This window comes from Salvelinus namaycush, chromosome 3 (genome assembly GCF_016432855.1).
Source record: "Salvelinus namaycush isolate Seneca chromosome 3, SaNama_1.0, whole genome shotgun sequence".
Lineage (NCBI taxonomy): Eukaryota > Metazoa > Chordata > Actinopteri > Salmoniformes > Salmonidae > Salvelinus > Salvelinus namaycush.
In genome coordinates, this window is record NC_052309.1 from 20,257,641 (window position 1) to 20,284,107 (window position 26,467).

Sequence of the window (26,467 nt, forward strand, 5' to 3'; positions counted from 1 at the left end):
GTGTCCAAAAATGCCGATTATCGATTGTTATGAAAACTTGAAATCGGCCCTAATTAATCGGCCATTCCGATTAATCGGTCGACCTCTATTAAGCATTGCACCTGTACTATCATTACATTACCTCAAATCCACCTCGCACAGTTAGCATTTCCTTCTCATATAACTTCTCAAAATATTGCCATACAGGACTTCACTGCTGTCGCGTTTCTTTCTCTGCCATTTTTCTAACTGTTAACAATGATGTAGTGTTGGAGAGTTGACTCCAAAATAATTGATTCCTCAAACCCCTTGCACATCGACTCCCGGTGTCATCTCCCATTTCCCATCTCCCATTACGCAAGGAATCGACTCCTCAGATTCAGTATTTTTGGAACGGAGGAGACTGATTAGTTGCCGAACACAAACACACATATTTTATAGCATGCTAGCGAGGGACGGAGAGAGAGGGGCACAGTTTAGGCAGGTCGGCCACCAGGCAGACAGTCACAACCATGCACTAGGCCTATCTATCGGCAATCAAAAGCTGTGTCACGCAATGGAATATATAGCTTGCAATTTCTTGGTTGCAATGTCTCGCAACTTCAGTAAAGCAGGGTTAATCATCAATGAATAGTCTAGGATATTCTACAAGTACAAGACCGAAGACTGGACACACACTTGAATCATTAGCGAAGAGAAAGAGCAGGGGTGTAATTATTAGTCAAAATAGTTGACTAATCACAGAAAATATATATATATTGGACAAATTCAAGTAGGTCCCTCCCTATTTCGTTCCGTTTGCTTCCGTTTAAGAAACGTTTAGCAACATAATCTGCGTAATGACTACGCCCCAGGCGAACCAGCGCAAGGGAGAGAGAGGAGGGGGCAGGCAGAAAAAATGTGGTGCACATATGTCTTGGTAATCTGTTTTGCATGCCTCGCAAATTCACCAAAGTAGCCTAAAGTTTGCCTCTTCCTCTGGTATTATTTACATTTTACATCTTTCCCCCAGGCATTTATAGCTTATCGTCTAATTAGGCTACAGTGCCTTAAGAAAGTATTCACACACCTTGACTTATTCCACATTTTGTTGTGTTACAGCCTGAATTCAAAATTGAATAAATATATTTTTTATCACCCATCTACACAAATACCCCAATATGACAAAGTGAAAATATTTGTATTATTATATATATTTTTTCAAATGTATTTAAAATGAAATACAGAAATATTTAACTGAGTCAATACATGTTAGAATCACCTTTGGCAGTGTTTTACATCTGTGAGTCTTTCTGGGTAAGTCTCTAAAAGCTTTGCACACCTGGATTGTACAATATTTGCACATTCTTTGAAAATTCTTCAAGCTCTGTCAAGTTGGTTGTTGATCATTGATAGACAGCCATTTTCAAGTGTTGCCATATATTGTCAAGCCTATATAATTCAAAACTGTAACTAGGCCACTCAGGAACATTAATTGTCGTCTTGGTAAGCAACTCCAGTCTATATTTGGCCCTGTGTTTTAGGTTATTGTCCTGTTGAAAGGTGAATGTCTCCCAGTATCTGTTGGAAAACAGACTGAAGCAGGTTTTCCGCTAGGACTTTGCCTGTGCTTAGTTTTATTCCATTTATTTTTATCCTAAAAAAACTCTCTAGTCCTTGCCGATGATAAGCATACCCATAACATGATGCAGCCACCACCATGCTTGAAAATAGGAAAAGTGGTACTCAGTGATGTGTTGGATTTGTCCCAAACATTGTGCTTTGTATTCAGTACATCAAGGTAATTTCTTTGCCACATCTTTTGCAATTTTACTTTAGTGCCTTATTGCAAACAGGATGTATGTTTTGGAATATTTATATTCTGTATAGGCTTCTTCTTCACTCTGTTATTTAGCTTAGTATTGTGGAGTAACTACAATGCTGTTGATCCATCCTCAGTTTTCTCCTATCACGGTCATTACACTCTGTAACTGTTTTAAAGTCCCCATTGGCCTCATGGTGAGATCCCTGAGTAATTTCCTTCCTCTCTGACAACTGAGTTAGGAAGGACACCTGTATCTTTGTAATGACTGGGTGTATTGATACACCATCCAAAGTGTAATTATTAACTTCACCATGCTGAATGGGATTTTCAATGTCTGCTTTTTATGTTTTTACCAATCTATCAATAGGTGCCCTTCTTTGTGAGGCAAACCTCTCTGCTCTTTGCGGTTGAATCTGTGTTTGAAATTCACTGCTCGACTGAGGATCTTTACAGATAATTGTAGTGTGGGGTAGGTACAGAGATGAGATAGTCATTCAATAATCATATTATTATTATTGCACACAGATTGAGTCCATGCAAACTATTATATGACTTGTCAAGTACATTTTTACTCCTGAACTTATTTATGATTGCCATAATAAAGGGGTTGAATACTTACTGAATCAAGACATTCCAGCTTTTAATTTTTTATTAATTTATAAAAATGTCTAAAAACATAATTCCACTTTGACATTTTAAATTCTATCACTAACACACCATAATTAGGAAAAAGTCAAGGGGAGTGAATACTTTCTGAAGGCACTGTATAACATGGAAAATAATATATTTTGTGATAACTATACTGAGTTTTTTATTTTGTGAAATAAATAAGAAAACTGTCACACCCTGGCCTCTGTTATATTGATTTTATTTATTAGTTTAGTTAGGTCAGGGTGTGACATGGGATGTTTGTGTGTTTTGTCTAGTTTAGGGTGTGTGTATTGTTTAGGGGTTTGTGTATAGTGTATGGGATTGTGTTCAGTAGAGAGGTTTAGGAAAGTCTATGGTTGCCTGGTTTGGTTCTCAATCAGAGACAGCTGTTTATTGTTGTCTCTGATTGGGAGCCATATTTAAGGCAGCCATAGGCTTTAGGTGATTGTGGGTTATTGTCTATGTCTATGTTGCATGTGTGCACGTAGTTCGTTTTAGCTTCACGATCGTTTGTTGTTGTGTTCATTTATTAAGTGTTTGTTTGTCTTCATTAAAAGAAGATGTCTTTCTTTCACGCTGCGCCTTGGTCCACTCATTCGTCTCATAACGATCGTGACAAAAACAAACATTGTTTTTGGGTATGGGTTTTTTCTTGATGTTAAGGATCCCAAATGAATTGAAATGTTTTAACGTTTAAACATTTAAACACACCCCTAATGGAGAGGGACTGGGGAGCATACCAACCATGCCATGCTGAGCCCAGACCAGACCAGACGAAGAATGAGGCCAGCCTCTGGGACTGGAGCCATGATGGTTTATCCATCTATCCATCCGGTTGAAGTGAACCACCACTGCCTGAGGCCTGGTAAACCAAGCAACCACAATGGAGGAGCCAAGCCGAACACAGAGCTCCGAACACAATAGAAGAATGTTTACAATTACAGTATACCAAGACTGTGAATCAGGCTGACTTCTTCACGGTGTTTATCATTTACTCCATGGGAACTACATAATGACAGAGACAGAGTACTGAATCCTTAAAATGTTAATTCATGGGTTTTAAAGTGAAAAATGTACCCAGCAGAATCCTGTCTAAATCTAATATAAAAGTGTCCCTGATGCACATTGACAAGCTGATCTCAGCGTATTCTTTATCAGAGATCTCACCACTGCACTGACCAATCCGGACCCCTCTCTCTCTTACTCATTCAGATGAGAGTGGCATGGTCACATGCTGCTGATGTTTAGGCTAAGAGTGGTGGAGTGGGGCAAGGCCAGGTATACTGCAGGGGGGTGTTCAATCCCAAACAATTATGGGAACTATTGGAGCCTTCAGCCTGACTCAATATACATGCTTATCAGTGGATACCAGCCCCCAGCATTACAGATACTGGCTCATCATAGATCCGCAAATTAAGGCCAATTAAGTGAGTTTTGGACTCTTTATGAAGAAAGCTGCGCTGATGGGAAAGCTATTCATTAAGATTCAGTCTTCCCTAGAAAGCTTTGAACTGTGTATCTGGTGTGTCACTAATGACTGACTGAGCGTGGGGGAGAGAGCAGGAGGAATGGGTGTGTGGTACAGGGATAATGCCCATTTTTTGCCTATCCTCCCTAACAAGATTGAGCTGTTTCACACATCCTGATTAGTCCTAATCCTGCGTTTAATTATTCAAAGAGCCAAGCTAATCACTAGTGTGTGTGTGTGTGTGTGTGTGTGTGTGTGTGTGTGTGTGTGTGTGTGTGTGTGTGTGTGTGTGTGTGTGTGTGTGTGTGTGTGTGTGTGTGTGTGTGTGTGTGTGTGTGTGTGTGTGTGTGTGTGTGTGTGTCTGTGTGCCTGTGTGTGTGCCTGTGTGTGTGCCTGTGTGTGTGCCTGTGTGTGTGCCTCTGTGTGTCCATGTGTGAATGCAAGAGAACAGGAAAAATCCAGAAGAAAAGTATTGATCAGATCTCATATTCAATCAATCAATCGATAGACACCTTTATGAAACTAAGAGAGTTGACACAGAGCCAAATGAATATCAGCAACCTTTGTCCTGCTATCACCATGGCATTTTACAGCTGTCCTTTGAAAACATAATTCCTCCCACACATACCTGGCTGCCCACACAAACCTTATCCTCCATTAACCATTGACTATCTAATACAGCTCATTTCACATTGAAATTCAATTGGGGCAGGTGGATGGTTTGTGATAATGTAGGTTGGGGGAGCTATTCCTACTGAGGTTAGCCCTAGAACAGTGGGTGCTAATTGGCCCTAGACAGTAGAGGAGAGCATGTTGTCGGAGTCCCGTAACGTTGCCGTCAGGAAGGGTATGGCAGGAGGTGGAGAGGGAGGACAAGAAGAGAGCAACATATGAAGCTAGTTATGAGTCAAGCTGCCAAGGTGGGTTCTGTGCAGCTGACACCTGGCTGGGTTAAACTATGTTGTTTGATGAGGAGAGAGCTACTTGTCTCTAGGTGCCAAGGGTATGTGGCATGCAACCCTATCACATTATATGCGATTTCTTCTGTAAACATACAGGGTTATGCATAAACCCTCCCACCCAGAGTTGGAAGCAGCCCAATAGTCTTATCTTGGTAAGTGTTTGGCTGACGTCAAGAAGACCATCAGGAATCCTGGGGTATTAAAGAGAATGAAGACATGTAGGGCCGTCCTGAGGGCTCTGTTTGGACTCCCACCGAGAAGAGGGTGGAGAGCGATTTTTTTTTAGGGAGGGGGTGGGGGTAGTCAGGAGACCAGCTAGGGGAGATGGACTAGGGCTGAGAGGAACAGGCTTTTATATGATTAAACATTTCCACCTAGGTCAGCTCTGCTCAATGGGTTCCACTCTGTATTCAGCCACATTCTACTCAGAGAAAAGCTGGTATTGACACTCTAAAAATAATACAATATAAGACAGGTCAGTATTAGGTCCTTGTTTATTGGTAAAAACCCCACTGGGGTATTAGCAACCATGATGCCTTGTCATAACAGCATAATATGCACTCCAAATGTGTTTTTCACAAAGACCCTTTTTAAAGCCAGTTGAGAGTGAAACCAGCTGTCTGACCCTCTCCACACACTCCCTGTCTCCATAGCTTTACAGCGGGAGGAGGAGGACACTGGCTGGAAAGCCAAAGTAAACAGACACTCCAGGGCCAGACACGTGGGATCTCTCCTCATCTCAACCACATACAAACCCATGGGCAGGAGAAAAAACTAAGCAGCGTTTATTTACAGGACCAATTATCCAAAACTGACCTCGCTCTCCCTCAGCACTGAGCACACAGCTGAGGCCGGACACCTCAGAAGGACAGGAAGCTTTGGTAGAGATAGAACAAATAGCCCACAAGACCCTTAGCATTCTTTAGCTTTGGGCCTGATGGTCTATCTAAAACAACAGACCAGCATGGTATGCAGAGGGATGGTTGCCTGTTTGGTTCAGGGTCAGTGACAGGGTCCTCTAGGGAGAGACCTCTCTGCTTCACCTCAGGTCCCAGGATGCAACAGTCTGAAGCCTCACAGCACCGTGGACTGACGGGGAGGAGGGGTTAGGGGAGGCTGAGGGGAGAGGGGGAGGGGGAGGCTGAGAAGGAGGAGAGGGAGGCTAGTGGGCAGAGGTGGAGGGGAACTCCATGCCCCAGGCCAAGAACATAATTCAGACACACACATTCCAGGCACTCCTCTGGGGCAGGCGCTGATCCGCCACAAAAACCTAGGAGTGTGTGCGTGTGTACGCCTGCGTGAGTGCGTGAATACGTGTGTGTGTGTGGAGGTGTGATGACCTCTGACCTCTAGCCCCAGAGGCACTTGTTAAAGCCCTCCGTGTCTTCCTCAGCCCCAGGCTGGCGGCCAAGGCTCACTGAGCACCCCAGGAAACCAGCACGTAAACAAGGAAAGCAATCAGGAAACACTGCTTTCAGCACAACTCTGACAACACGCACACACACACACAAACGAGCACACACAAACACCATTACCCATGCACACACATGCACACCCACATCCAAACACACAACAGATATTTCAAACAACTTGTCAATGAATGAAAGAGGATACATTTATTAGTATGGGAAAGAAAGACATGAAATAACTCAGATAATGACAACAAGAAATACTCCACGGCAAAATTCCCTCTAAATTCACTGTATAACTGTGCTGTGCTTTGTTGAGCCACAAACCAATAAAGCATGAACGAGACCGACCAAGCAAGCAGTGAAAACAAATGGATGGTGACAGTTGCATAACGGTGTGGTTTTATTGTGGTTTATTGCAGGTCTTAGTCTTCTCTGTTGGGGTGATAGAATTTCTTTCTCAGGTATTCAAGTGTTCCTAGTGAGCAGAGTTCTCAGTGAGGGCTCTTCTAGTGGCTTGGCAACACACCTTGCTTACAGGGTCCATTTGTCACAGCTTTATTTTCATATGGGTTAACTGTAGATCACTGTGTTGTGTATGTGGGAGTTTGTGCGTTATGACAAGGTATGGGTTAACTGTAGATCACTGTGTTGTGTATGTGGGAGTTTGTGCGTTATTACAAGGTATGGGTTAACTGTAGATCACTGTGTTGTGTATGTGGGAGTTTGTGCGTTATGACAAGGTATGGGTTAACTGTAGATCACTGTGTTGTGTATGTGGGAGTTTGTGCGTTATGACAAGGTATGGGTTAACTGTAGATCACTGTGTTGTGTATGTGGAAGTTTGTGCGTTATGACAAGGTATGAAAAAGGTAACAATGTGATCTTGTTGTCACCTCCAGCTCAACTCTCAACAAAAACACAGCCAACTCACTTCAAACATAAATCACAAACCAGGTTTAAAATATCCACCCCAAAAAAGAGAAGGAAACAAATTGCTTTAAAAACCATTACGGTGTGGTTGAGGGAGTAAGCTGTGCCAAGATTGCTGCCGGCAGGAGAGAGAAAGAACACAGAGGAATGACTGAATGCTACATTTAGCTTGAGCTGTGTGCATGTCCTTTTAACTTGAATGATAGGGCAAAATGTTGATTTCCGCACAAACAGACATATGCAAACTATTATTTTTCATAAGATGGCCATAAACAATAACTGGTAATGTTTTAGAAAGGTCTGGAACCACCTTTCTGCTAAACATAGTTATACATTCCTGAGGTGTACTCACTTTTGAGGACACAAGCTCAAGTACATATTAGAAATAATATGATAATACGAAAAATCAAATATGTTTTTTTCCCCCTATTCAACAAGTGGGACAATAGTGCTTGAAATACCTAAAATACTTTCTAAATATAGTAACAATCAAAATTTAAATAAGATTTCACATTTCTTAGAACTAAAATAAATATGATCATACTTAGTGACAGTACAATATTGGCACAATTTCATATAACTGACATAGACATAGAACGTCCACTGAGTGGCACAGAGACACCATTCAAATATGAGCAGACTCGTTACAACTTCAGCTTTAAGCATGAAGTGATTTTGTCAGTCTATGACCATGAGAAAGTGGTTGTCGTTCAAATCTATGAGATAATTTCGTATTTTTTCATGCTGAGAGCTTTAAATCCGGCTGAGAATATCACAGCGAGATGAAACCACAATTGTTGGATTTGCAAGACTGCCCCCTTTCATGTAAATATGGGGTCTGAAACATGATACTTCAAGTCAGCTCTGCTGAGAGACTGGTAGTGGAGAGCAAACCGATGGGGCTTTCTGGCACTAATGCACGGGACCCTACGACATTCACAGAGCGCTTTGTAAACCAAAATGTCAGTCGGAACCGGTTCAGAACCCCAATATAGGGGACTTGACATCTATTAAACAAACAACCATTTGAGCAGACTTCTTCAGCCAGCATGAATGAGCCAGCTCCAACTCCAACCCCGAGGAGAGGATATGAGAACTCTACAAAACACACTATAGGGGGTGATTATACACACGTTTTACCCCTCCACCCCCCCTCTCTATCTCTCTTCCTCCATGTATGTTTCTCTTTCTCCCTGTCTCTCTCTCTATGTCTCCCTCCCTCCCTCCACTCCCCCTCTCTATCTCTCTTCCTCCATGTATGTTTCTCTTTCTCCCTGTCTCTCTCTCTATGTCTCCCTCCCTCCCTCCACTCCCCCTCTCTATCTCTCTTCCTCCATGTATGTTTCTCTTTCTCCCTGTCTCTCTCTCTATGTCTCCCTCCCTCCCTCCACTCCCCCTCTCTATCTCTCTTCCTCCATGTATGTTTCTCTTTCTCCCTGTCTCTCTCTCTATGTCTCCCTCCCTCCCTCCACTCCCCCTCTCTATCTCTCTTCCTCCATGTATGTTTCTCTTTCTCCCTGTCTCTCTCTCTATGTCTCCCTCCCTCCCTCCACTCCCCCTCTCTATCTCTCTTCCTCCATGTATGTTTCTCTTTCTCCCTATCTCTCTCTCTATGTCTCCCTCCCTCCCTCCACTCCCCCTCTCTATCTCTCTTCCTCCATGTATGTTTCTCTTTCTCCCTGTCTCTCTCTCTATGTCTCCCTCCCTCCCTCCACTCCCCCCTCTCTATCTCTCTTCCTCCATGTATGTTTCTCTTTCTCCCTGTCTCTCTCTCTATGTCTCCCTCCCTCCCTCCACTCCCCCCTCTCTATCTCTCTTCCTCCATGTATGTTTCTCTTTCTCCCTGTCTCTCTCTCTATGTCTCCCTCCCTCCCTCCACTCCCCCCTCTCTATCTCTCTTCCTCCATGTATGTTTCTCTTTCTCCCTGTCTCTCTCTCTATGTCTCCCTCCCTCCCTCCACTCCCCCCTCTCTATCTCTCTTCCTCCATGTATGTTTCTCTTTCTCCCTGTCTCTCTCTCTATGTCTCCCTCCCTCCCTCCACTCCCCCCTCTCTATCTCTCTTCCTCCATGTATTTTTCTCTTTCTCCCTGTCTCTCTCTCTATGTCTCCCTTTCTCCCTCCCTCCCTCCCTCCCTCCCTCCCTTTTTCCCTCTTCTTTAAAGCCTCAGTCGTTTATATCACATGGTGATGGAATCCAGAGAGAGGGAATAGATAAAATACATGCTGGGAGACACATTCCATTCAAACTGGCCTCGGCTGCTTCTCCCTCATTAGTTCCTTGTTCCAGAGGACGAACAGAAGGAAACTGACAAGTCCCTCATGAACAGGGATATCAAAGGGAGACTCTTTAGAGCACAAGATGGCCCAGCCGTCAGCCTCATCATCAAATAGGAGTCTCATTAGTGGAGGAACACAGCATATCACTGTCAGCGTCAAATAGACTGGAGGGAGACTCATTAGCATACAGGATGACATGCAGGTCAGCTTAATCATCAAGCTGTATTAGTCCATTATACTCCACGCTGTTTTATTACTGACGGTGTCACAACACAGGGCTGTGGGATGTCCCTCTGTCAGGAGCATGGGAGTGTCACTGTGTCACTGTCAACTACCCAGCGTTTTCAGGTACATGTGAACTCTGACCTGTGCTCATCTATCCAGGCAGTGGTAGGCCAGGTGTCTTCATGCTCTCCTCCCCTCTGGAAACGCAAATGACAGAGCATATTCTAACCCCGTTCTTTTCTGTTCCCTTCTCCTCTCACACTGCCTTCTGACCTCATTCAGAAGGAGATATCTGGCACCCCAATGACCCAGCTACTGTATGGTTGAGAGAGTCTAAAGGCCAAACAAGGTCTGGACACAAGTCTATTATCTCAAACCAATTTTACTCATTCACAAGCCCAACATAACAAGCAGTCTTAGAAACAACAGTCCAGAAAAAACGAAATTCAAAGGAGGGAAACATATACAGTACCAGTCAAAGGTTTGGACACACCTACTCATTCAAGGGTTTTTCTTTATTTTTTTTACATTTTAGAATAATAGTGAAGACATCAAAACTATGAAATAACACATATGGAATCATGTAGTAACCAAAAAAGTGTTAAACAAATCTAAATATATTTTATATTTGAGATTCTTCAAAGTAGCCACCCTTTGTCTTGATGACAGCTTTGCACACTCAATGCATTCTCTCAACCAGCTTCATGAGGTAGTCACCTGGAATGCAGTTCAATTAACAGGTATGCCTTGTTAAAAGTTAATTTGTGGAATTTCTTTCTTTCTTAATGCGTTTGAGCCAATCAGTTGTGTTGTGACAAGTTCAAGTAACAGACACATCTCAACATCAACTGTTCAGAGGAGACTGCGTGAATCAGACATTCATGGTCGAATTGCTGCAAAGATACGACTACTAAAGGACACCAATAGGAAGAAGAGACTTGCTTGAGCAAATAAACATGAGCAATGGACATTAGACTGGTGGAAATCTGTTCTTTAGTCTGATGAGTCCAAATTAGATTTTTGGTTCCAACCGCCGTGTCTTTGTGAGACGCAGAGTAGGTGAACAGATTATCTCTGCATGTGTGCTTCCCACCGTGAAGCACGAAGGAGGAGGTGTGACGGTGTGGGGGTGCTTTGCTGGTGACGCTGTAGTTGATTTATTTAGAATTCAAGGCACACTTAACCAGCATGGCTACCACAGTATTCTGCAGCAATACGTCATCCCATCTGGTTTGTGCTTAGTGGGACTATCATTTGTTTTTTAACAGGACAATGACCCAACACACCTCCAGGCTGTGTAAGGGCTATTTAAACAAGAAGGAGAGTGATGGAGTGCTGCATCAGATGACCTGGCCTCCACAATCACCCGACCTCAACCCAATTGAGATGGTTTGGGATGAGTTGGACCGCAGAGTGAAGGAAAAGCAGCCAACAAGTGCTCAGCATATGTGGGAACTCCTTCAAGACTGTTGGAAAAGCATTCCAGGTGAAGCTGATTGACAGAATGCCAAGAGTGTGCAAAGCTGTCATCAAGGCAAAGGGTTGCTACTTTTGAATAATCTAAAATCTAAAATATTTGTTTATTTGTTTAACACTTTTTTGGTTACTACATGATTCCATATGTTTTATTTCATAGTTTTGATGTCGTCACTATTATTCTACAAATTACAAAATAGTACAAATAAAGAAAAACCCTTGAATGAGTAGGTGTGTCCAAACTTTTGACTGGTACTGTATGTGTTTCTCTTGGGAAAGATTCCTATTTTAAGGCTGAGTGTTTACAGAGCATTCATTAAGGAGAATGTTGGCTGCTAAAAACATGGGAGGGAGGAAGGAGGAGGGAGGAGGAAGGAGGAGGGAGGGGTGGGACTGGGGGTAAGGCAGCTTAGCATCATGTTGTCACTCCAGGGAGGCATAATCAGGATTTATTGGGGAACAAATCCTTTCCTGCAGGAACCTGCTTTTAATGGGCATCATTTACAGTATTATGGATTACTTAATTACAATACCAGATGTAGCATTGAGAAGAGGATTGGGAGTGTGATAGCAGGGTTGTCCTATAGGCAAGGCAGCTACACAAAGCTACTGTATGGTGTCTGAGAGGCCCTCTGGGCACAACACCTGCACAGGTCTATTGTGTTGTACTTAATGGTCGTCGGTTCTCTTGTCTGTTGATGTGCTGTGGAGTGGGAGAGACAAGACAAGGTAGCATTCTTCAAATACCTGTCCAAGTAGGGTGGGCAGAGCTATGGCGTGAAACACCTGAGTACAATCTGTTTGGTAAACAGGGACCACTTTGAAGGGATGGTATGCAGCACAGCAGGCCTCTGGGCTATCATGGGCCTATTACCTCCAGCGTCCCTGTAATCTGGGATGCTAAAGAGGCCATGCACACACACACACACAAACATACACACTCACACTTACACTCACACCAGCCCAGCTTGAAAAGGGGCATTGACTAGTGGATTTCCCTTTGTCATTAGCACTTCCTCAACACAATCCAGCTATGACACATATAGCCGATAATGGGCTGCCATCTAACATACTCATATCAGTGTTTCTCAAACACCATTTGTCTTCATAACTCCATTATAAGTATGTTTCCTTGTTCATATAGCTAAGTACAGTTTTTTCATTCACAAACAAACAGAAGAGGCAAGGGGTTTGTGTATTGAGAGTGTGTATATATGTCAGAAATCCCTAACAGTGTTAGCAGATGATAAGTCATATCAATGTGGGAAAATCAGTCTGTACAAAAGCCTCACCTGTTCAAACTAGCTGTGCTGTTAATGGGACATCATTAGGCATCTATCTGTCCACTGACCTGGGCCTCTTTCTACTGTTAGTCATTAACCAGCTCCACTACTGATCTCTGTGAACAGAGAGTGTGTGTTGACCGGCAGGTCAGCTCCTTTGACCGGTTGGTCAGCTCCTTTGACCAGTTGGTCAGCCCTTTTGACCGGTTGGTCAGCCCCTTTGACCGGTTGGTCAGCCCCTTTGACCGGTTGGTCAGCCCCTTTTGACCGGTTGGTCAGCCCTTTTGACCGGTTGGTCAGCCCCTTTGACCGGTTGGTCAGCCCCTTTGACCGGTTGGTCAGCCCTTTTGACCGGTTGGTCAGCCCCTTTTTCACATTCCCCTCCTGATTTACTCCTGAAGATTATTATGATCATAGCCTTATAACAACTATTTCTCTGTCACACTTTTCCTCAATAAATCTGCAAAATCAGAGCGAGGAGGGTGTGTGTGTTGGGGGGGGGGTTCAAGTGCAAGTGTTGGTTCAGGAAAGTTGCTAGTCTTTTTTGGGGGGGGGGGGGGGGTTCAGGTGAGGAGAGGGATTATTTAAGATACTCTTTGAAAGGGTAGGATTTCAGGTGCTTTCAGAAGATTGGCACACACACTGACACACACACACACACACACACACACACACACACACACACACACACACACACACACACACACACACACACACACACACACACACACACACACACACACACACACACACAACACAATCTTTATCACATTGACTCTAAGGATAACACCAGATAGTGGCAAAACTGGCACCCTGACAGGTGATTACCCAGCAGAAAGCACAGAGTCAGGGCACTAAAACAATATAATGAGGACATGGTCTCATTCTTAATATCTGGATCTGTGCTGATGTGAATGGCAGTGATTCATAAGTACACCTTTTTAAACAGCTAGAGCAATAAGGGCACTTCCTGTCAGCAGTCAGGCAATAAATCAGACAGGCTGCCTGGGTCAAGGACCAGTTTATGCCACATGGCAATTCTTACACACAATGTCAAAGGATGAAACAGATACCAAAGCATGATATTAAAGTGTATAGCCAAGTCAGTCTATACTCATCAACTTACCCCACCCATGCCATCTCTCACTCCCACACACAAGCACACACTCATGAACGCAAGAGCACATAAAAATACGCTATTATATTACAGGAACATCACTATTAAAATATAAAGTCAAAACCCAAGTCAACTAAGGTGAAATAGTGTTGTCTTTACCTGAACAAATGTGAATAAATCCGAGTAGAAAGTAAATACCCACAGAACGCGCAGGCATCATTCCAAAGCAGCAGAGGACGGAAACGAATTGTATTCAATCTAAATGAGTATTTTCATAGATGTTCTGTTCTGTTTTCATAGATGTTCTGTTTCCTTCTTCTGTTGAAACAGCCTATCACGCCGTCTTGCTCTCTCTTCTCTGTGCCTGTCCGCTGCGCTGGGGTAGCCTATGGTGAGAGCCAGTCACCGAATAACTCCGTGCGGGACGATTGGTATTTCTCTACACAAATACAATCATTTATTGATAGCTCATATCAAACCTCCCGGTCACATTATGCTGGTTGCCTACGAGATCGTTCACATAACTGGGCTTCTCGGATCCGAGTGAGCTTCGTAAATCCAAGACTAAACGCTGAAGTTTTAGCAGAATTCATCTGTGATCAAATATTATTTCCACTTTGGCATAGTTTTCTTTCGTATGAGTGATATGGCAGAGTCCGAAATCCAAACGTTCAACTTCAGTTTAGTAACTTTTCTGATTTCAGTAGCCTGTTTGAGGTTGTTTCTCTAAACTGCCAGGGCTCACCCGACTTCGTGCTTCGTGCGCTCAGTGAGGGTTGTATGTTGGTACTGTATGCACCACTCTTCCCACTCCATGACGGGGTTTTCCATAGAGGTTATTTTAACACGGGAAACCTACATTGAATTTATTAGGCTACCTATTATGTTAGGCCTATGTTAGTTTACTCCAAAAGTTAACCTAAATCTAACACGAATGTTATTTTACTCAATTATGATTGTTGTCAGCCAAAGCTACTCGCATCCTGCTTAATTAGGCTACTTTGATTTAATTTAATTTCAATTAAGTGTATTTTGAATGATTATCTAACTATGCTAAATGTGTCTAACCAAATTGATAAAAAAATCTAATTCGTCTACTTGCTAAACAAAAAGTGATGAAAAAACAGTATTCCACATTTGTTCTCTACCCAAACAACAGCAGAAGAAAAGTGAAACAACAGCCAATGATGTCCCCTGTGTGGGTTTAATAAAGTGAAAGGGATTGTTTGAAAGACAAGGTGCTGTTTGTTCCCTTACATCCTTCTATTCAATGTAAAGTCAAAGGGGCTGCACGACATCGTTTACCCCACTGGGAGACATAGATGTATTCAAAACGACCGTGTGAACCAAGGTCTCACACGCCATAGGTGCCTGCATTTATGTGCCCTTTAAATCCTCGCTTGGCTCGCTTGGGCACAAAATAGTATCCTAATAAGCCAATTAAAATTCACTTCTGAAGAGATTAGCCAGGAGCAGTGTTGCACTTCTCTAAATCATTAATTAAATCTATAAGAAGATTTGCAAATCGACCCAGTGACCTCTTTGTCTCACTATGCGAATGGCACATCAGACAGAATGACCATTTCATTTTCAAGTCCATTGCATGAATTTGAATGTAGGCTACTTCAAATGCATTGGAGTATTTTGGGGGTCTAGGAATAGGCTACACTAAAAGCTCATTTTATATGAATACAAGCTTCAGGTTTTCATGTGATAAAAAAGTGGCATGCTGAGAAAATATTTAATAAATAAACTAAATAAGATATATTTTTTTACTATTGATAAGTGTCAATAAAGATACATTTCTTTCCTGAGGGCTTGATGGGTTTATTGTAAGAACCGAAAGAAGTGGAATCCCAACCTTTCTTTCTGGCTTGCTACATGACCAGCGCAAGCCCACCCTCTGCTGGCTGACTTGCAGGATGCAAGAAATTCATCACAAGAGGACATTCTCTTTCATGCCCTTTCGAGAAACAACCTTACAATCAATGGTTAGCTAATGCATCAAATGCAAAGTTGAAATCCTGCCTCCCTACATGGTAACTCATATGACATGTTTTCGTGGCTGAGGGGGATGCCAGACTATCTTCATTGCAAAAGTACTTGACTAAGGAGACACGTATAATCTCTCTCTCTCTCTCTCTCTCTCTCTCTCTCTCTCTCTCTCTCTCTCTCTCTCTCTCTCTCTCTCTCTCTCTCTCTCTCTCTCTCTCTCTCTCTCTCTCTCTCTCTCTCTCTCTCTCTCTCTCTCTCTCTCTCTCTCTCTCTCTCTCTCTCTCTCTCTCTCTCTCTCTCTCTCTCTCTCTCTCTCTCTCTCTCTCTCTCTCTCTCTCTCTCTCTCTCTGCATGCTGGGAGTGTTTGGTGCATGCTGGGAAGTGTATGATCGAGGGAGTGCGTGTGTTGTGTAGAGTTAGATATTCAGAACTTTCTTTCGGTTTTCTCTTTCTTGGTGGCATTCTTTGGTTTCTTCTGTGCATGATTAAGATTATTATATATTTTTTTTGTGTGGTAGAATTAAGTATTTAGGTTTTTTCGTATCGAAATTACCTTGATTTTGGCGGGGATGGCTTCCCGAATTGGAATGCCGTCCCTGTCACTTCGGCACGGCTTTAGGTGTGTTACTGAAGCTACTGTCACGGTGGAGGAGTTTCTGGTCGCCGTAGGAGAGAAGGTAGGATATGAGAATATTGCTTATGCGTCACGGATGAACAAAGCGGTGGTGGTATTTCTTAAAGAAGAGCGCCTTGTTGATCGTATGGTTGAGCAGGGCGTACTTCTTAAAGGAATGTTTATTCAAGTTACGCCGCTTTTTTCTCCGTCAACAAGGGTAACTATTTCAAATGTACCACCGTTTATTCCAAATGAGCTATTGGAGCGCGAGTTATTGCGCTTTGGGAAGTTTGCAAGCTCAATTAAGGTTGTTCCGTTGGGTTGCAAACACCCGGCGTTGAAACAGGTTATGTCGTTTCGGCGACAGGTGTTTATGTTTTTGGACTCACCAGAGCAGACTTTAGAGATATCGTTTAAAGTCAAGTATGACAATAGACTATATATGGCTTATGCTAGTACGGGTAGTCAACGGTGTTTTGAGTGTGGGGATGTTGGCCATAAGCGACATGCTTGCCCGAAAAGGGAGAAGGCAGAGGGAGGGGCGCAGGTGGTCATCATAACGCCTGGGCCCACTGATGTAAGGAGAGGTGGGCTGACAGTGGTTGAGCAGCCACAAGCACCTGTTGCCGAGGAACAAGTTATCCGTGTTGAGGCCACGAGTTTGCAACTTGTATTAGAGGGAAATATTATGCAGCAGAAAAATATTGTTGTAGAAGGCAAGGATGGATCTGAAGAGCCAGTTCCTCAGACTGGTGAGGAGGTGCCCAGTACGAGTACTGGGGCACAGGAGGGGGTTCATATGGAGTTAATCTCCCAGGTAGTGGAGGAGACGCCCACTACGAGTAATGGAGTACAGGAGGGGGTTCATATGGAGTTAATCTCCCAGGTAGTGGAGGAGATGCCTGGTACGAGTAATGGAGTACAGGAGGGGGTTCATGTGGAGCTAATCTCCCAGGTAGTGGAGGAGATGCCCACTACGAGTAATGGAGTACAGGAGGGGGTTCATGTGGAGCTAGACCCCAAGGGAGTGGAGGAGATGCCTACTACGAGTAATGGGGTACAGGAGGGGGTTCATGTGGAGCTAGACCCCAAGGGAGTGGAGGAGATGCCTACTACGAGTAATGGGGTACAGGAGGGGGTTCATGTGGAGCTAGGCTCTCAGGTAGTGGAGGAGATGCCCACCACGGGTAATGGGGTTCAGGTGGGGCTAGTCTCCCAGGTAGTGGAGGAGATGCCTGGTACGAGTGATGGGGTGCAAGTGGGGAGTGTTGAAAGGGATGTGGTAGAAGGGAGTCAGTGGTCTGTGGCCTCAGCTGAGGAGGATCAGGAGAAGGATATGGATATCTCTTCTGATATGACAGCAGCTGGTGAGGACTCAATTTATGATCTAGAGGAGGTAAATGGTTTTCTGGATCAGACTTTTGGGAAATCTGTCAAATTGGCAGAATATTTTGATGTTGATAAGTTTGTGAGGTCAGCTGTGATGTTACAGAAGACGGTGGGGTTGGACGAGTTGAGTGAGAAGAAGCGGTTTCGCTTGAGGAAATTTGTTACTGCTGTTACAGCAGCAAAAGGTGGTGGGAAACGTGGTCAGGTTAATAAGAAAAAATTTAAATGATGATGATGATCATGCTCCATAGGGTGTCTTTTCTCTTTGGTTTCTCTGTGGTATCTTCTGTTTTTCCTTTCTCTTTTCTATATGGAGGTACTAAGAGTAGGTTCTCTCAATATTAATGGGGGAAGGGACAGAAATAAGAGGGCTTGGGTATTAGAAGAAATAAAACAGAAAAGGCTTAATGTAGTTTTCCTTCAGGAGACACATAGTGATGAGGAAAATGAGGTTGACTGGGGTATGTGGTGGGAGGGGCAGCATATACTCAGTCATGGTACTAATTTCAGTGCTGGGGTGGCCATCTTGTTTTCCTCAGGGTTAGGGGTGACGGTGATATCTACAACAGAGATTGTCAAGGGTCGGGTTTTATTGGTCAAGGTGGATGTTATGGGGTTTTTGTTTGTTTTTTTGAATGTTTATGCTCCTAATGAGGGTACAGAGCGTCTTGTTGTGTTTGATCAAATAAAAGAAACCTTAAGACAGTGACCAAGAGGGGTGTATGGTTGTAGGGGGGGACTGGAACTGTACTGTGGATTTTACTGTTGATCGCACCGCTGAAGAACCTCACCTGCGGTCAGCCACTTTCCTGTCTGGCTTACTAACTGAGTTTGAGCTTTCTGATGTGTGGAGAGTAAGGAATGCAAAAGTAAGGCAGTACACATGGCTAAAAATTAATGAAGGTCGTGTCAGTGCAGCAAGGTTAGATAGGTTGTACGTATCTGATCAATACTGTAGTAGGGTTGGAAGGTGTGCCATTACTCCTGTGGGTTTCTCTGATCATCATATTGTTACTGTTGATATTCACTTGTCCTGTCCACGAAGGTCATCACCTTACTGGTATTTTAATGTTAAATTGTTACATGATGTCAAGTTTTGTGAACGGTTTTTGTTGTTTTGGGAAAAATGGAGGGTTACAAAAGGGAATTTTGAGTCCTTGAGACAATGGTGGGATGTTGGGAAGGCCCAAATACGAGTATTTTGTCAACAGTATACTGCTTTGTCTCAAATTGAAGTTAAAGAGACTATCAAGGCCCTTGAACAGGACATCAAATCAATTGAATTGAAGCTGCTCACTCAGAATGACCCTGGACTAGTCATGAACTTACAGGACAAGAGACATGAACTGAGGTCGTTTCTGCATGAAAGAGTGAAAGGTGCCTTGATTAGGTCTCGTTTCGCTTCCCTCAAGGACATGGATGCTCCTAGTGCTTTTTTTTTTAACCTTGGACAGTCGAAATTACAACGTAAACAGATGGTCTGCCTTCGTCTCCCTGATGGGAAGGTGACCACGGATGACAGTGAAATGCGTCAACATGCCGTGGATTTCTACTCTGCCCTCTATAAGGCGGAGGATTGTGACTCTCTGTGTACTGAACAGTTGTTACACGGTCTTCCTCAATTGGGACCTGAACAGAGAGTCGCATTGGACTCTGACATTACACTGCAAGAGCTGTCCACAGCAGTTATGCAGCTCTCAACAGGCCGAGCCCCTGGCATTGATGGTTTACCATCTGAGTTCTATAAGCACTTTTGGGGGTCTATTGGGGAGGATTTTTATGAAGTGGTGTGTGAATCTTTTAATGAGGGTTCTCTTCCTGTATCTTGTCAACGTGCGGTGCTTTCGCTGTTGCCAAAAAAGGGGGATTTGGCTCTCATAAAAAATTGGAGACCTGTTGCTTTGCTGTGTGCAGAATACAAAATAGTTTCTAAATGTCTCTCAAACAGGTTGAAAGAGTATCTGGGATTGTTGGTCCACAAGGACCAGTCCTACTGTGTACCTGATCGCTCAATTGTTGACAACTTGTTTCTGATAAGAGATGTTTTAGACATTTGTAAACTGTCTGATGTAAATGTGGGTTTACTTTCTTTGGATCAGGAGAAGGCTTTTGACCGAGTGGACCACCAGTATTTGTTTAAAACGATGAAAGCCTTTGGGTTTGGGGATGTTTTTTTGTCTTGGATGAATTTACTGTATGCTGGGGCCTCGTGTATGGTGAAGGTGGGGGGTGGTTTGAGTTGCCCCATCCCTGTCCAAAGGGGCATCAGGCAGGGATGCCCAATTTCAGGGCAGTTATATAGTCTGGCGATTGAACCAATGCTTTGTTTTTTAAGAGCGAAGCTTACTGGTTTCTCTGTGCCAGGTGTAATGAAGGGTCCCACGATAGCACTGTCTGCGTATGCAGATGATGTGACAGTTTTTATTACAGGGTTGTTAATGTTAAGGTTCTCTCAGACGCTTTAATGGTGTATGAGGGGGCCTCCTCGGCTAGAGTCAATTGGGGAAAGAGTGAAGCGCTGTGGGCAGGTCAGCTTCAGATAGGGTCCGCTCCAAGGTTACCAGGGGGGCTTCAGTGGGGCAGAGATGGGATGAAGACATTGGGTGTTTTTCTAGGCTCTGATGTCTTTCAGAAAAAGAACTGGGAGGGTGTAGTGGAGAAAGTGTGTGCCAGACTGTCAAGATGGAAATGGGTGCTATCCCAGTTGTCTTATAGGGGAAGGGTACTGGTAATTAATAATCTTGCTGCCTCTACCCTGTGGCACAGACTAATGATTTTGCAGCCACCAAAGGGTCTGATACAAGAGCTTCAGAGGACCCTTGTCAATTTCTTCTGGTCTGGACAACACTGGATCAAAGCTGCAGCCCTGTACCTGCCACTGCACGAGGGGGGACAAGGCCTGGTGGACATTTCCTCTAGGATCATGGCTTTCCGGCTTCAAGCAGCCCAGAGACTGTTGTACAGTGACGGTTCTAGCTGGGTCGACACAGCCTACGCATTGATGAGGAGAGCGGGCTGTTTGGGCTTAGACAAGCACCTTTTCCTCTTAAAGCTGGAGGGGGGTGAGTTGAATGGCCTGACTCCATTTTTTGAGTCTGTTATGCAGGCTTGGAGGGTTCTTGTCAAGTCCCGTAAGGCCGGCACGCTACCAGGGATGTGGCTTTTTGAAGAGCCTCTTTTTTATAACACTGCCATCCAGTCCAGTGCTCTGGGTTCAGCCAGCCTGCGTTCATGCCTGTTAGGTGTCGGGTGCATCAAGCTGGGTCATCTGATGCAGAGCAGGAGCAGATCGTTGGAGGAGCTGGGAGAAAGAGCGGGGATCCGATCATCTCGCCTACTGAGGAAGGTCGTCGCTGAGGTCTGTGACTCCTTGCCAGTTCTTCATCGTCAGTATGTGACTGACACTTCCAATTCTGATCGGTGGAAGGAGGGTCTGGATTATGTGTTCCCTGCACTGATTGTTAGTGCTGCGGTGGGGGCATTTGAGGAGGACGTGGGGATGCTGCTTTCCTTCGATACCCCGGAGCTGGGGGAGTTCAAGGAGGTGGGAAAGAAGGCCATGTACAGAATATGTGTAAAGGTGTCCCATGCCTCTTCCCTGGAAGGGGTAAAATCGACGAGGTGGGCGGGTGTGCTTGGTCCAGGTGCTTCCCCAAAAGGCTGTTGGCGATCATTATACAAACTGCCGATTGATAAGAGGACGGCTGACCTCCAATGGAGGATAATACATGGAGCTATAGCCACCAACATGCATCTGGTACACCTGGACCCTACTGTTGGGGAAGGGTGTCCATTCTGTGCAGAGTCTGAAACTCTGGCACACCTGTTTTTACTGTGTCCCAGGTTGGTCGGGATGATTGACCTGATCACTGACTGGTTCTCAAAGTTGGGAGAGGTTTTCTCTTCCCAACTGTATGTATTTGGGCCAAAGTACAGGTTCAGTCAAAAGGGTGTCGTTGTGTTGCTTAATTTTGTGTTAGGGGCAGCAAAATTAGTGATATGGAAGACCCGAAAGAACAGTATTCGGGGACAAGGGTCTGTGGATGTGGTGGGAATGCTGGAGGGAATGGTGGCAGCGAGAATAAGGGTTGAGTTTGCCTATTATAAACTTGTCAACAATATTGATCTGTTTTTGAGTATATGGGGTATTCAGAGGCTGTTGTGTTTAGTTACTGTGGAGGAGGAGTTGGAGTTGTGTTTTTAATTGATGTGTAACTGTGGTTTCGTATGAGTATTTATTGTGTGGTGGGCTCCCAGACCCAATAAAGATATTCTCTCTCTCTCTCTCTCTCTCTCTCTCTCTCTCTCTCTCTCTCTCTCTCTCTCTCTCTCTCTCTCTCTCTCTCTCTCTCTCTCTCTCTCTCTCTCTCTCTCTCTCTCTCTCTCTCTCTCTCTCTCTCTCTCTCTCTCTCTCTCTCTCTCTCTCTCTCTCTCTCTCTCTCTCTCTCTCTCTCTCTCTCTCTCTCTCTCTCTCTCTCTCTCTCTCTCTCTCTCTCTCTCTCTCTCTCTCTCTCTCTCTCTCTCTCTCTCTCTCTCTCTCTCTCTCTCTCTCTCTCTCTCTCTCTCTCTCTCTCTCTCTCTCTCTCTCTCTCTCTCTCTCTCTCTCTCTCTCTCTCTCTCTGTGTGTGTGTGTGTGTGTGTGTGTGTGTGTGTGTCCCTGTCCATATAGAGAAACCTCAGCATTTCTCGTGCAGTGGGAGAAAGCCTTCGTTCCCAGATTCTGTTCTGCCTTCAACCCCTAATTGCTCTGAGTGTGCCACTGGCGGCCCAGCTGAATGCTTGCACGAGCGGCCCAGTTCTGGAACCAGTACAACAGACCAGCAGTAAAATATGAGCACTCACAGGCTAACGATCAGCGCATTCCTTTACAAAACATTGAGTTTTCCACCCCTTCTCTCTTTCACACACATTACTCTCTCCCTCGCGAATAACCTCAGTGACAACGGCTTGGTCCAGTAGAAGATGAATGCCTATCACTCTGGATACCCTTCCCCCTTGTTACCCTCTGTGTGAAAACTCTACACTACTTCAGAGGATTTCTGGGTCAACTTTCTCCTCTCAAAACACAATAGGATCAGTGTCAATAAATGAAATGACATTCTGTGAGTTGGTCATCAAATCCCCTTTATGAACAGAGGATAAAGTGCGCTTACTGACCACAGAGGACGTGGTGTGGAGGAGAGGAGGCCTCCCTCCAAACACATCGCAGTGCAGAAGAGTCAACAGGTCGCCTACACAAACACCCAGACTCTCCCAGGGAGCACTGGGACTGTAGCGCCAGGCCAGCTGCCTAAACAAACGCTGCACAGCATGGCTAATGTGATTAATACGATGTAGAGGTCCACTAGGAGAGCTGACCGCACATGCGTGTGGGCCCCAACATAACAGCAGGTGCAGCACACATTTCAGAGTGCAGAGTTTATGATTTCTACGGTACATTTCACAGGTCCGCCTGGTCATCCAATGCATCTCCAAGACTAATGTAAGCACAGCAACAGATGGTACAAGTGGACACATAGAGAAACTCAAATATTATATCGGTTCGACAGTCATAAATAAAGGAGACATCAGCCAGAGGCATCAGACAATGCCAAATATTGAAAATTATTGTTTTGCTACCCGAAGCTCCAGCTGTAAATTGGTTCAGAGCCAGACCAAACAAGACTGAAATCAAACACAAACTATTTATTTTTATTTTTTTATTTAACCTTTATTTAACTAGGTAGGCTAGTTGAGAACAAGTTCTCATTTACAACTGCGACCTGGCCAAGATAAAGCATAGCAGTGTGAACAGACAACAACACAGAGTTACACATGGAGTAAACAATAAACAAGTCAATAACACAGTAGGGAAAAAAATTGTCTATATACATTGTGTGCAAAAGGCATGAGGAGGTAGGCAATAAATAGGCCATAGGAGCGAATAATTACAATTTATCAGATTAACACTGGAGTGATAAATCATCAGATGATCATGTGCAAGTAGAGATACTGGTGTGCAAAAGAGCAGAAAAGTAAATAAATAAAAGCAGTATGGGGGGTGAGGTAGGTAAATTGGGTGGGCTATTTACAGATGGACTATGTACAGCTGCAGCGATCGGTTAGCTGCTCAGATAGCAGATGTTTAAAGTTGGTGAGGGAAATAAAAGTCTCCAACTTCAGCAATTTTTGCAATTCGTTCCAGTCACAGGCAGCAGAGAACTGGAAGGAAAGGCGGCCAAATGAGGTGTTGGCTTTGGGGATGATCAGTGAGATATACCTGCTGGAACGTGTGCTACGGGTGGGTGTTGTTATCCTAACCAGTGAACTGAGATAAGGCGGAGCTTTACCTAGCATGGACTTATAGATGACCTGGAGCCAGTGGGTCTGGTGACGAATATGTAGCGAGGGCCAGCCGACTAGAGCATACAGGTCGCAGTGGTGGGTGGTATAAGGTGTTTTAGTAACAAAACGGATGGCACTATGATAAACTGCATCTAGTTTGCTGAGTAGAGTATTGGAAGCTATTTTGTAGATGACATCGCCAAAGTCGAGGATCGGTAGGATAGTCAGTTTTACTAGGGTAAGTTTGGCGGCGTGAGTGAAGGAGGCTTTGTTGCAAAATAGAAAGCCGATTCTAGATTTGAATTTTGGATTGGAGATGTTTAATATGAGTCTGGAAGGAGAGTTTACAGTCTAGCCAGACACCTAGGTATTTATAGATGTCCACATATTCTAGGTCGGAACCATCCAGGGTGGTGATGCTAGTCGGGCGGGCGGGTGCGGGCAGCGAACGGTTGAAAAGCATGCATTTGGTTTTACTAGCGTTTAAGAGCAGTTGGAGGCCACGGAAGGAGTGTTGTATGGCATTGAAGCTCGTTTGGAGGTTAGATAGCACAGTGTCCAAGGAAGGGCCAGAAGTATACAGAAAGGTGTCGTCTGCGTAGAGGTGGATCAGGGAATCGCCCGCAGCAAGAGCAACATCATTGATATATACAGAGAAAAGAGTCGGCCCGAGAATTGAACCCTGTGGTACCCCCATAGAGACTGCCAGAGGACCGGACAACATGCCCTCCGATTTGACACACTGAACTCTGTCTGCAAAGTAGTTGGTGAACCAGGCAAGGCAGTCATCAGAAAAACCGAGGCTACTGAGTCTGCCGATAAGAATATGGTGAATGACAGAGTCGAACGCCTTGGCCAGGTCGATGAAGACGGCTGCACAGTACTGTCTTTTATCGATGGCGGTTATGATATCGTTTAGTACCTTGAGCGTGGCTGAGGTGCACCCGTGACCGGCTCGGAAACCGGATTGCACAGCGGAGAAGGTACGGTGGGATTCGAGATGGTCAGTGATCTGTTTATTAACTTGGCTTTCGAAGACCTTAGATAGGCAGGGCAGGATGGATATAGGTCTGTAACAGTTTGGGTCCAGAGTGTCTCCCCCTTTGAAGAGGGGGATGACCGCGGCAGCTTTCCAATCCTTGGGGATCTCAGACGATATGAAAGAGAGGTTGAACAGGCTGGTAATAGGGGTTGCGACAATGGCGGGCGGATAGTTTCAGAAATAGAGGGTCCAGATTGTCAAGCCCAGCTGATTTGTATGGGTCCAGGTTTTGCAGCTCTTTCAGAACATCTGCTATCTGGATTTGGGTAAAGGAGAAGCTGGGGACGCTTGGGCGAGTATCTGCGGGGGGGGGGGGGCGGAGCTGTTGGCCGAGGTTGGAGTAGCCAGGAGGAAGGCATGGCCAGCCGTTGAGAAATGCTTGTTGAAGTTTTCGATTATCATGGATTTATCGGTGGTGACTGTGTTACCTAGCCTCAGTGCAGTGGGCAGCTGGGAGGAGGTGCTCTTGTTCTCCATGGACTTTACAGTGTCCCAGAACTTTTTGGAGTTAGAGCTACAGGATGCAAATTTCTGCTTGAAAAAGCTAGCCTTTCCTTTCCTGATTGACTGTGTGTATTGGTTCCTGACTTCCCTGAACAGTTGCATATCGTGGGGACTATTCGATGCTATTGCAGTCCGCCACAGGATGTTTTTGTGCTGGTCGAGGGCAGTCAGGTCTGGAGTGAACTAAGGGCTATATCTGTTCTTAGTTCTGCATTTTTTGAACGGGGCATGCTTATCTAAGATGGTGAGGAAGTTACTTTTAAAGAATGACCAGGCAACCTCAACTGACAGTATGAGGTCAATATCCTTCCAGGATACCCGGGCCAGGTCAATTAGAAAGGCCTGCTCGCAGAAGTGTTTTAGGGAGCGTTTGACAGTGATGAGGGGTGGTCGTTTGACCGCGGACCCGTAGCGGATACAGGCAATGAGGCAGTGATCGCTGAGATCCTGATTGAAGACAGCAGAGGTGTATTTGGAGGGCAAGTTGGTCAGGATAATGTCTGTGAGGGTGCCCATGTTTACGGATTTAGGGTTGTACCTGGTGGGTTCCTTGATGATTTGTCTGAGATTGAGGGCATCTAGCTTAGATTGTAGGACTGTCACTGATATTAAAAAACTGTCACTGATATTAATGAAGGAACAAATAACATTACGTGCTATCTCCATAGATACAAACAGCAACAAACACTGCATAGTTAGTGTTTGATAATTAGTGTACAATTGCATAATTGTTAATTCTGTATAATTAATGAATTATGAGTGATTGATGTTTTGTTTCTCTTTCACATAAACATGTCTATGGGGTCACCTTTGCCGTGACAAGTATCTCAGACAAAACAGATTTATCTGTGTGTAATGAACACGATGGGAGATAGAGAGCTGGATTCAAGTGCAGGGCGCAGCAGGTGTTTATTGCAAAGGGCAACAGTACAGGCAGGGAAAAGGCTAGTAACATAGTCTGGGAGATCAGGCAATAGGTAGATAACAGAAAATCCGATAGGCTAAAGTACA

General features: G+C 44.5%; 1 protein-coding gene across 1 annotated transcript in view; it reads right to left on the reverse strand.

Annotated features, from left to right (window-relative positions):
• LOC120045062 (roundabout homolog 1-like) overlaps positions 1-14,343 on the reverse strand; it is a 184,996-nt gene extending 170,653 nt beyond the window's left edge. Inside the window, exon 1 of the mRNA XM_038989902.1 lies at positions 13,746-14,343. Within this exon, the coding sequence (XP_038845830.1) occupies positions 13,746-13,806 (61 nt within the window). The 5' untranslated portion in view covers positions 13,807-14,343. The remainder of the gene's footprint in view (positions 1-13,745) is intronic.
• Between the last annotated feature and the right edge of the window lie 12,124 nt (positions 14,344-26,467).